The 12,085-nt window shown below is 34.4% G+C and overlaps 1 protein-coding gene across 1 annotated transcript; it reads right to left on the bottom strand.

Annotated features, from left to right (window-relative positions):
* Positions 1-656: 656 nt before the first annotated feature.
* On the bottom strand, positions 657-7,325 carry LOC145776332 (atlastin-2-like). Its single transcript, XM_082587761.1, has 4 exons — positions 7,269-7,325; positions 6,006-6,208; positions 5,426-5,566; positions 657-830 (listed from the first exon to the last, which is right to left on the bottom strand). Exons 1-4 carry the CDS (start codon positions 7,312-7,314, stop codon positions 657-659), a joined length of 564 nt encoding a protein of 187 aa, XP_082443887.1. The 5' UTR covers positions 7,315-7,325.
* Between the last annotated feature and the right edge of the window lie 4,760 nt (positions 7,326-12,085).

Below are 12,085 nucleotides of genomic sequence, written 5' to 3'. Positions count from 1 at the left end.
TACGAAAACAGGTCGTACTAAGATAGGGTTAAATAATAGTCATATAAGGACTACTAAATTAGTTGCATTAAAAAAATAATATCGCTTGCACCTGTTGTTGAAACGGAGAACAGTCTTTCTTCTTTGTACGAATTTCTTCAGCCAATTTTGCGTATTTCTGATATTATAAAATGTAATCAATTGATTTTCTTTTGTGGGTTAACAATTCCTTAATTCTTATACACAATTGCCTGCAAGGAATATATTAGCAAGTGCAATGCTTATGACTTGCAAAGTGAAATCCTGGTGGTCGGGTTTCTCTCGTGAGGGTTATTGGCATTGTGGGTGCATTCGTCGCTGTGTACTCGAAAAAACACTATCAGAGGTCAGAACACTATCTTCTTTGGATATTTTAACGGCATCTAGTAGTTGCAGCAAATTTAGTCCAAATACTTTATAGTTAAATTTTTTAATCTTTTAATTATAGTTATTTTGATAAACCAAATTTTGGGAGGTCTAGAGGTGGTGATGTGGGGATTCTGGAAGATTTTCAGATCAGTAGCAAAAATCAACATGATTAAATTATAAAACAAATTAAGCTTATAAAAATTTTAGGTTAAAACTACAGCAAACATTTGCGGCGTGAATAGAAGATTTAGCTTCAGCTTATGTTAAAGCTAAATCATACGACTCACTACAATATGATCAGTGTGAGTGCTGTCGATGCCGTTCTTTATGTTAAATATTTGCTTTGAACTCATCAGAAAACTTAAAGCACCCAACATCCTTTGCTCCTGTTCTGGGGCTTCAGTATCGAAGATACCTTGGGTGTCCATGAAAAAAAGAGCGACCTGTTGAAAATTAAATATTTGAGCATCTTATAGCCTCAACTATTTTTCTGCAACTACTAAATATTGTTTTTTTCAATTTTGATACATCGAAATAATTAAAAATTTATTTAAGTTGTTGATTGTTTATTGCAGTTTAAAAAAAGCACGAATTTGATGAAAGGTTTGATCACTGGTTAAAAATAGAGCTTTTGAAAACTTTGCGTTCAGTATGTTACTTTTATATGCTTTTGTACATCGCTAGTAATGTTATCTTCGTCCCTCGGTCGACGGGCACTGGAGCCTAACCACCTTCTCCACCACAAGATCTCTGCTCTCCCAAACGAGCACCCACGTCGACTGAAATCAAGACAACCATTCGTGCCAGCCGCTCAACTTCTTATCAACGAAGCTGATGTACAAGACATCTCTGCGGCTGCTTGAGCGGACCATAAACGGAGTTCTAAATGGAAGTCAACCGCCACCAGACTCTATTCGTTCTTCCCCGACGCCGACACGCGCCCCATCGGTCTAACACTACCAAGACAGGCATGGGTGCGCCTCAACCGTCTCCGTACGGGCGTCGGGCTTTTCCGCTCAATCATGCACCAATGGGGAATGGCTTCTTCCTCCTCCTGTGAATGTGGTGCCGAGGAACAGACCGCAGACCACATCATCAATAACTGCTCCATCTTCAAGCCACCTAACGGAGTGGAAGGTCTGCGCGTCATGGATGATGAAACCAAAGACTGGCTGCTCTCTAGTAGCCTTCCAGTGTAGTCCAGGAACATCGTGAATCTGGGGTGGTAAAAGGATAGACCCTCGGCCCCAGACGCTCACACGACGACGACGAATGTTATCTTTAAGTAGGTTTCCGCACAAAGCATACATTGCACAATGCACATGTCGAAGCAGGTGCAGTCGAGAAAATAAGCATAAAGTTTAGCACTAAGACTTTTGTTTTATGTGGTTTTCCACTGCTAGTTAATGCGAGAAAAACAAATTGACAAAAAAACATCGCACGTTAAACATGGTTAAAAATCGTCAAAAATGCATTTTTCGTTGTTATGTTTATTAAGTTATTTTTTAACCCTAGAAATACCGGATTTTTTTTTCTTCAAGAACTACCAAAGGGGTCAATTGACCCGAGCACTTAATATTGCTTGAAAACAATTTTCTGGACACTTTGCTGTCGAAATAATCTTAATTTAAGTGTATCTGAAATCAGTTGACAGCAAAGAATTCAATTGTATGATCAAACGATATTTAATTAACACTTTAGTCAGAACTAGCCTACTGTTTGATATCTGATTGACAAGAGGTTTGAAAGGCAGTTATTGAAAGGAGGTTTGAAAGCCGTAGTTTTGGCTACAGGTCGTATACAGGGAAATAATTACTGAACAAATTATGTTTGCAATTGCTTGCTGGAAGTTAAGGATATTTATATGTACGTCGGGATTAAAAACTTTGTGGAACTGAATACACTTTTATACACCAGTAAGGTTAGGCTACTGTTCTTTGCGTCGCTGTAATAAAGGTTTACATAAGTTGACTTTAAAAAATACTAAACAGACAGTAAACAGACTCGTAAACAGATGTGGAAAAATGTAACAATCAATGCACCTGCCGTAAACTGTAAAGTATGCACTTGCCGTGTTTGTTTAATGTGTTTGTATTCCATTTGTGCAATCCTGTCGTATTTCGTTTGCTGATAAATAATTTCAAAATAAAATAGGCTAATAGTTTTAGTTCATATGACATCTTAAATGTATTGATTTCGTAATTACTGGCCTGGTCTGTGATTAAGTTTATCATAAAAGCCTACGACAACACATTTCACTGATTATTGAACACTCTTCGTTGTTTACATCTGATCCGGTTTGCAATACGTAAAATGCTAAAGAACAACAGGAAATTTTTGGATTCTTTGCATTCATTTATTTTTGTTTTTTTGGATTCGTGGTTTTAAACTTTTATACATCAAATAAGTTTTGATGTGAGTGTACATTTTATATTGTTATTGCGAAATTGAATTTTATACATTCTTTAGTTGATACAAACAGTGTTTTGTTTTAATAATTTTTCTGTAGTCATAGTAATATGTTGACCCTACTGATGTGTAGCACTGAAAAGAGTTTCCAATCCTGTAGTTATAGATATTCCTGCTGGAAGTGCCACAGGAAGCTCATTATCAGATCGAAATATTATCACTGGCTGAATAATACCACTGAGCAAGTATTAGCAGTCTTTATTGCGTAACTATGTTTTTGGAAGCTTTTATGCAAGGAAGTAGTCGTGAGGGTCAATTGACCTCTTTGGTAGTTGACGTAAAACTGGACAAAAATGCACAATTTTTTCATCGAGTTTTTCGTTACTCAATTGGAGTGTGTAATAACCAAAACAAGAAGAAACCAAAAAATATTAACCTGCGATGTCATGTATGTTTTGTTTATTTAGGAAAAAAACAAAGCAAAAAAGATCAATTGATCCCTTTGGAAGTTCTAGGGTTAAATATTAATTACTTTCATATTCTATTGCGGATTGAAATATAGTCTCTTCATATGGTACAAGAAAAAGTATAGCCTATTGAGAATCATTTATTGCTTACACAAGGTACACTTTATTATTGTATATTATTTTTAGAGGGTATTACTGTATATCGATATAGAGTCAGGGGTCGGCAACCTTTCGTATGCAGTGTGCCAGTTTAGGAATAATATCAAAATATCAACAACTCGCGTGCCAAAAATTTTGTATGTTTGGTTTTGTACTGGCAACTATCTGATGTTAAAATTAAACAGTAAAGTTGATTGAGTTAACAGACAAGAAACAAATTTGTTTTATTAACTTTATTGGAAAACATCGAATGCAGTCATAAGAGTCACTTTTTAATGAGTTCCTTGTTCTTGCTTTTTCTTGCTTAGCTCTGTAGTACAGTATTTGGATTATATTTGGATACTTTTTAAGTAGAACACAATCATGCTTCCGAATGATCTTCCGTAAGTCGGCTGTGATGTGGACTGAGAATAAAATTCATGTGCGAAAATATTTGTTCACACAAATAAGTGGAGCCAAATGCAGATAGAAAAGCTATTGACATCTTCTTGAGACAGCTAAATTTCTCCGGCAAAGATTCCCAGCATGTCAAAATGCTTGTTTGTTTGTTTTCAATCGTTTCCAGCGATTTCCGCAATTCGAGAATTTTGATGTCCACAATAAGGATGCTTTGAAATTGATCAGCTGCATCTGGAAGTCTTCGATGTTCATCCATTCAAATGCAGATAAGTTCAAATCTTCGCTGCTCTCGGGCTTGATAAGAAATGAAAATACTGAACCAAAATGTTAAAAATCTTGAAATCTATTGCAAAATTGAGACGTTAGATCCCTCATGTACACATCAATTTCAACTATGTTGACTTGGTGATCCACTGAGAAAACCTTCAGGTATTTAAAGTAACGAAAAGTTGCAGTTTGGATGTCCCTTGTGTAGATATCCAATTTAGCTGCAAAACCTTTCCATGCCTCAAAAAGATCCATCACCGTTTGTTGTGAACCTTGCAGACGAAGATTAAGTTCGTTAAGGTGGGTGGTGACATCTGCAAGAAACATTAGTTTTACAAGCCACTTTTTATCCTCCAGTTCAGGGTAGACGTTGCCTTTCCCTGCCAAAAAGACCCTTATCTCGACAAGACATTCAACAAACCTCAAGAGAACCTTACCGCGACTTAACCACCTGACACTGCAGTGCAATGGTTGCACTTTCTTAAGGTGCTATAACGTGCGCGTCAAATCATTTGACGTGCCATGAAAAATTATCTCGCGTGCCACAAGTGGCACGCGTGCCAGGGGTTGCCGACCTCTGATATAGAGAGTACGCAATTGTGCATGGACAATTGCTTCGTTGGTTAGTTACAGCATTGAGGAACCTGTATTAATTTTAAGGAATACAGTTTTATGCATAGGCAGCGCAATTACATAGAGAAAATATTCTGAAATTTATTGAACAGATTAATGATTGGATCATTGAAATGAAAATATAGTGCTGACAAGCCTGCATTGAAGTCTACGATCACTTGCTCTTAACGAATATGCCCTCAAAAAAATCAACATCCGATTCTTTTGCGAAGAGTTTGAATTGAAGTTTTTATGATTTATGTTTATTTATACAAAAAGTGTTTCAAAAAAAGGATTGATAAAGTGAATGTCATCTGAGACACCGAGACCTAACCCTGGCACGCCGTCAGCAAGAAGCGGTTGACTTGATCACATCGAAATAAGTTGAGAATTAAAATAAATTGATTCATTGCAGTAATTTGTTTGTTTGTTTGCAGAACTGAAGATGCTCATTACTATGTAGCGAAATATATATTCTTTTTAAACATGAGGCTGGTTGAACTTTATTTTAATTCTCAACTTAAAAAAAGGATTATTACTTTTTTAGGAAAATGTTTACATTTTGTTCAAGAACTATGCTGTCTTCGACAAATTTGAAACTAATGAAATTTCGCAAACAAATTTTGCACTTTGAAATTGTAAAATTGTTAAAATTGCCAATTTGGCTATGTTAGAATTACGATCAAACTGTCAAGGAAACGTGTAAGACATTTTGTTCAGCTCACCTTTTTATTGTTTTTGTTTGTGAACAAAAACGGTTTGTCTAAAATATATATTCCTTGCGTGTGCGCATCAACACCTCCCCTCCACGAAAATACGTTTTTGAGTTCTTCGCTTTCAGTATTTGCAACAACCAATTTATCAGGCTGAAAGAGCATTGGTATCAATTAGTTGCGTAAAGCTAGCAAAAGCTTCACTGAAGAAAGATGTGTATTCTCAGAAGCTTAGAACATATGTGCACAAAGTAAAAGTGCTGTATGTAATGAAACATATAACAATAAATTACAACTATGAAAATGTTTTGGTGAACTGCATAAACAACTACTCATTCAGTCCACTACGTCATCGATGAAAATACTGTACAGTATATTGGTGGGAATACTCTGTCTAGAGTCTCTAGACATTTGACACAATCACCAAATTTTGATTGTTTTAGTAGTGATTTTAACTTTACTATCCACTAGCTTATATTAGGAAGAGATATGTTCCTGCTGAAACTATGGTCATTCACACTTCTTACATGTCGGAGATAATGAACGAACACAAAGAGCTTAGTTCATGATCGATTTTTCAAATGCCATCTACCTGACAATGCTTCTTATGTCGAATCATCAAATTCAAAAGGAACGATTTTCCTGATCTTGAAGGTCCAACCACCGAGTAAATTGCAACAGGAAGATCAACGACATCTTTTTGCGTTAAAATCTTTCTCAGAGCATCAACATCAAGATGAAGTTGTACTGTACCTTCAACAGTTACTAGTTTCGTGATGCATACAGCTTTGCTGTCTAAACAAATCCATTTTTGTGATAAGATTTATCATGAAGTTCTAGGTTTTATTAGCAGCGAGTGGTAGCTGACTTTAATGACCTCTTTGGTCTTTCGCTGCCATCCTTGCTGTGAATTATTTTTCTTTATTGTGTTGTGTACATATTTTTTTATTCTATCGTGAGCAGAAAAAAGTAAATAAACTGAACTGAACTAGCACAAGGTTTTGAATACAAACGCTAATCTGATAGGCCCATACAATCAATTGCTTATAAAGTATATCAAAAAACATCTTTATGGGAAGATTGCAATGGTACTTGAGCATTAATGAAACTGAGAAGTTATGTGAATTCAGACACATTGAAAAATTATTAGTTAGGCCATGGCCACCTGGACATGCGGCCTGATTTGTCACATTTTGAAGATTTTGATTTCACTGTTCTGATATTTTTTCTGCTTTTTGCTGTCTCCTAATGGTATAAAAGCTTTTTGCTGTCTTGGGGAAGCAGTAGCAAATGAAAAAAGTAAGTTGAAAAACGCAAAATCAGACTGTTATTGAAAAATTAACAGTCTGAGTAAAATCTTCGAAATCAAATTTTCTTGGTTTTTCAACATCTGAAGATGTTAAAACCTATTGTGTCATCTGCGGAAAACAATAAAGAAACGTAAAAAATATACTTTTTAGAAAAAATTATTTAAACATTCGCCCAAAGTTAGAAAAATCTGGAAATTTCTGCGAAATGTGACAAATCAGGTCGTATCTTTAGGTAGCCATGGTTAAGCCTACATAAAAATTAAATAGGCCTACTGTAAAGTTAATGTTAATTTGATTTGCGTGGATCTGTAAGTCAAGCAAAGTTTTTTTATTTTTTTATTTGCTTATCTAAGTCAGCTTGCATCCGTTGAAAATCCTTCACTTGCATCATGGGCCTTTTACCTTTCTATTTTTGATATTAATTTAATACTGCGTCATTTTCATCTCAATTTAACTAACTTTACCAGCATCTCTCAAAATTTACTGAAGTAACAGAAATAATCGAAGGTTGTCATAAAATTTTGTTTGTAAGTATATTGACTTACCTTCAGATATGCTCATAGCATCCATCGACTCAATTGTTTCTCCCATTATGATGCAAATGATGACAAAAGTTCAAATGATCATAGAACTAACTTTAACCACATTATTTTCATACCTAGTAATCAACAAACAATGTTCGTAAAAGCTTAAAAATATATTTCTTCATTAACAAAATAAAACTGAAAAACTAAAAACAAATATTGCTTAATTTTTGAAATTTAATTATATTCGCAGTTTAAGAAGACAATTCACCATTGCAATAGAATCAAAATAAATGGATTCAGCTTTTGTTTCTGTATTTTGACATTTGAAAAAGCTATTTAATTGCTGTTAAAAACAATTATTAAAGGCCAAAAGAATTTACCAAAATTGAATCCGAGTAATAAATGTAGAATAATACAAAAATAAGTATGAAAAAAAGTATTTCTTTCTTGCCTTCTACACTACAGAAGTGCGAAATATATAAGGGTCATTACCAGGGTTGCCAGTTCTTCGGCTATCCAACAGAATACGTATATTTTTGTTTGAGAGTACAAATTTTAACAAATCTTTATTTTGTGTGGTTTTGTTCCATTTTTACCAACATTTTTTTCAATTTTTACGATAATTATTTTGCTAGAATATGTCATATAATGTACTTGTTTTATCACTTGTAACGATCAAGGTACTTTTCAGTAGCATTTGAACTGAAAATTTTAAAAACATCTGGAATTTTTGGCAGCCATTAGCTTACATACACTTTTTGTAGTCAGCAAGAGCTTGTGTGGAAAAAAGTGATCTAGCAATGACCGTGTCATGACTTCATACGTGCCATGACTATGATTTTATTTACGTTGGACAGACGAAGCGTGATTTAAAATGCAGAAAACAAAAAAAGCTTTAAATTTTAGCGTCAGCTCCAGTCTGCTCTTTAAACCACAAAATTAGTTTGATCAACGCTACAATTCTCAAAACAGAAAAGAAATATACAAACAATTGTTTTCAGAATATTAATTCAAAAACCAAATGACTCGTGTTCTTAACCAGAATAATAATCAAACGTTTCCCTCCTTACACAAACTTGCTGTAATTTTGTTATTAACATAACTACGTAGTAATAACTAGTAAGATGAGCTCCAAGAAATATGAGTTATAGTGTATAAGCAAAGTATTTCAAGGCGAGGTTGCTTGAACAAATTTTTGCTTCAGATGCAAAAGGTACATTCCCCTTCTCACAATGTGAAACTGTCCATCAAACTCAAGTTTGCCTACAAGCATTAGTTGGGATGTGAAGTTAATGGTCACGACATGATCTGGACTTTAGTCGCTTTGTCAGTGAAAAACTGTAGGTACGGTCCACACGAGCAACAAACTGGAATGGTAAATTTTATCTGTCTTTCATGATGCTGTAGCGTTTCAGCCTATTTAGAAAGTGTCTGTTACAGGTGCTATCATACTCCTTTACTGTCATTGTCGTATTGGAGTTCTATGTATGATATGACATTATCGAAAATGTGTTTAGTTTTCCTATCATCTTATCAGATTTATCTTTTTTTAATAATCTTATGCCACCTCTATCACAATATTTTGATTCAAAGACATTTACCAAACTCCCTAAATAAATAAAACATACCAGTTCCATTGCATCATCGCAAATACTCATCATAGAAATATATTTGCATTGAGTTATACAACTGCTGTAACCACATACACAAACATGCTTCAAACGACATTTAGCGCAACGATGTGAATTTTGTGAATTGAATCTTTTCTAATGGTAAGAACTAATATACAGAGAGCCTATGTTATGAAATCGCTTTAAATGCTGTTCAAAGTATCCACAGTTTGCAGTTACTTGATTGTCTACTGTAAGGTCAAGTTGTTTTTGGTTCTAAAAATTTCTAACCAATTAGCATCGGGAAGTTCAATTTATAAAAACAAGCAAAAAAGACTTGTTTGTTACTTATAGAAAACCTACTGGCATGAACACTAAACCTGGAATTTAAGTAGACTTTTTTCTACAGTAGCCTACTTAGCAAGACAACAAAAGCATCCTTTACGGTAACATCCTTTTTGATATAACATTAGTTTCTTGGTAAAACCTTTCACATGAGTGTATTCTGAACAATAAGATTGCATTAATAAAAGCTGAGAAACAGAGAGCTAATAGATTTGGCGCACATAGCGCAATTACATCGCTGCAAACATGATTAGAAACAAGACTATATCGGTTTAGTTGAATTTCAGCAACACACGTAAGCCACCGCAGACTTAAACGTGTTAACAGACCTTAAAACCATGAGCAACTTTTTTGAAATATTTATTGCTAGTGTTGATCGTAAGCTACAGACAAAAGATAACAGTGTAAAGATTGTTTGGAAAATTGCCCTCGGCACTTCCAAACATCGCTGCACAAGCGATGTAGTAAATTTGGATATTTGACTATTTCAACTAAAAATTTCTTCAAACTTGCACGCTTCATTATTAACTGTATCATTCAAATTAAAGCGTATTTTTCTCATAATCATGCAATAACCAATAACTTGGAGTTGTTGTAAATGTTGTTGTACTCTAAAACAAACAAATGCAGAAGAATATGAAAAACATCTAGCCGGTAGGCTACCAAAATTACCTCTTTTTACTGCAAAATTTAGCAATTGAGTTATTTGACCAATGTGGCTTTGGTAGGACTGAAATAATTGGAAATAACAGCAACATTCGTTTATTCCTTTTGTAAAAATTGTTTTGGGCAGTTGTAAGTTTGTTTGTAGCGACTGCACTTTTTTTCTGCTAAGAGCAGTATTGTAGTTATGGGCTTCTGTGTAGTCACTGGTCACTGTTTACTAGATTCAAGTCATTGAAACTTTGTACTGTGGATTGCTTTCGCTTATTTAATGATTATTTTAATAACTTATATACAATGCATCCTTTACGAAAGAAAAAGAAGCATTCATTGATTGCATGAGTCACAGGAGTTTAGGAGAGTGCACCAACTTATCATTTGTTACAGTAAAAAGAGAAATTTAGAAAAAAAGATTTCCACTTTTTAAAACAGAGAGCTGAAGATCAGAAGACATTGTAATACCTTTTGAGCATTTTCATTTTTGCTTGAAAATTGATTTGCAAATAAGCAAAATATCATCATAACAAGGCCAAGTGCCAAGATTTATTCTAACCTGCACATGCAAGGCAGTGACGTGTTTAAAAAGTTGTAGGGCATAGAAATGTTGAAGACTTTTAGGAAACTCACAATAACCGAAGGTCGTCACAAGGGAATAACAACTTCTTTCACAAAAAAGAAGAGTCGAAGGCGTTTTTAGACCGTGCTTTGTTAAAAGTTTGGAAAAATTGGATTAACTGCTGAAAACAATTCAAAAATTTTATACATTTCACAATATACTTATAAACAACAAATTGTAATCAGTCATCAGCTTTTGCCTCGGTAATTTTGTCAACTGTTTTTGTTCAGATAAAAACAAGAAGGGAAAACCTAATGTATGTCAAAATGATAGTAAACGACTTGCAATTATGTTCAACCAAACGTAAAATAAAACAATATATTGGTGACAACAATACAAGACATAAGCTATTCCACAAATGAACATTGTATCGCTAACCTAGCCTACTGCTTTTTAGCAAATTAGTACTGTATTATTTTTGATATAACTTAGATGCAGTTAATATATAGCCTACAGTGAATGCTACCTTGGCATAAATAATGATATAGACCTGATTAAACCCTCTGTAAATTAAACCAGAGCCAGATTTCAAAACGAGACCTCCCTGAATTTTTTTCCATTCTTGCAGAAACTTTCACTTTCACGGCAGCGTTTAACAATAACACACGGAGTGTATGAGACACAAAATAATAGATAACTATATGAGTAAGAAAGTGCTGTATATCTGAATATTACAGAATAGTATACTTTCATGTAATAAAAATTAATCTTGTTATAGTAGCAAAATAATATTGTAGCTACTTTATTATAACCAAACATTAAACGTAACTTTATTGTTGAAATTGTTCTATTGAAACTCGGGTAAATCACAAATATATCTTTATAAAACTTGGCATGAGACTAAATCTATTTGACAAGATGGCTGCTGTTTCCTTCAAATCTCTCAGTCTGCCACACCATGTAAATGAAAGGCCAGGCAACGTATGAGGTCACTCAAGCCTACAAAGCTCCAAAGCGGAACTGAAAATGCTTGGTTGGCAAAGTGAATGAATTGCAATCACTTATGGGTTTCAGGTTTCCGTCTTATGAACGAGACATTTCATGAAAGCGATATGTGCCAAATAATAATAATAATGTTATGGTTTTATTTATTGTCGCTCTACAACAGCTAAGGTCTTTTAGCGACAGGGCTCATTTTAAATTTATATCAGGTTTACGATGTTATCACATTATTACCCGACTCATTCTCACTGCGCTATGCAGGATAGAACACAATCGGTACCATTTTTAAAGTCTTCGGTTTGACCCGACCTGGAATCGATCTCAGATCTACCAGCACCAGAGCCGAAGGCGAAACCACTCGGCCACTGAGCTGGTATAATATGTGCCAAATGCACAAACTTACTTTCTGCATTCAATTGATCAACGTCATATCTGCTGACTTGGAGCATTTTATAAAACGACATGTTTTTAACTGGAGGTATTTTAGATTGTTTGTGGAAACTAGGGACTTGGGAAAGCGTTTTAGTAATCTTAATTTCTGCAGTTTTGTATGTTTGTAAAAGCATGCTTGTTTCCAAAATAAAAGCAAGATTAAATATAAGAATTAGGTGTTTTTCAATACCACTTTCAACCATGCATAGGCTAAATAAATCATTAAA

The sequence above is a fragment of the Aplidium turbinatum genome, chromosome 1 (assembly GCF_918807975.1).
Source record: "Aplidium turbinatum chromosome 1, kaAplTurb1.1, whole genome shotgun sequence".
Lineage (NCBI taxonomy): Eukaryota > Metazoa > Chordata > Ascidiacea > Aplousobranchia > Polyclinidae > Aplidium > Aplidium turbinatum.
This window is presented reverse-complemented; position numbering and strand designations above follow the sequence as displayed.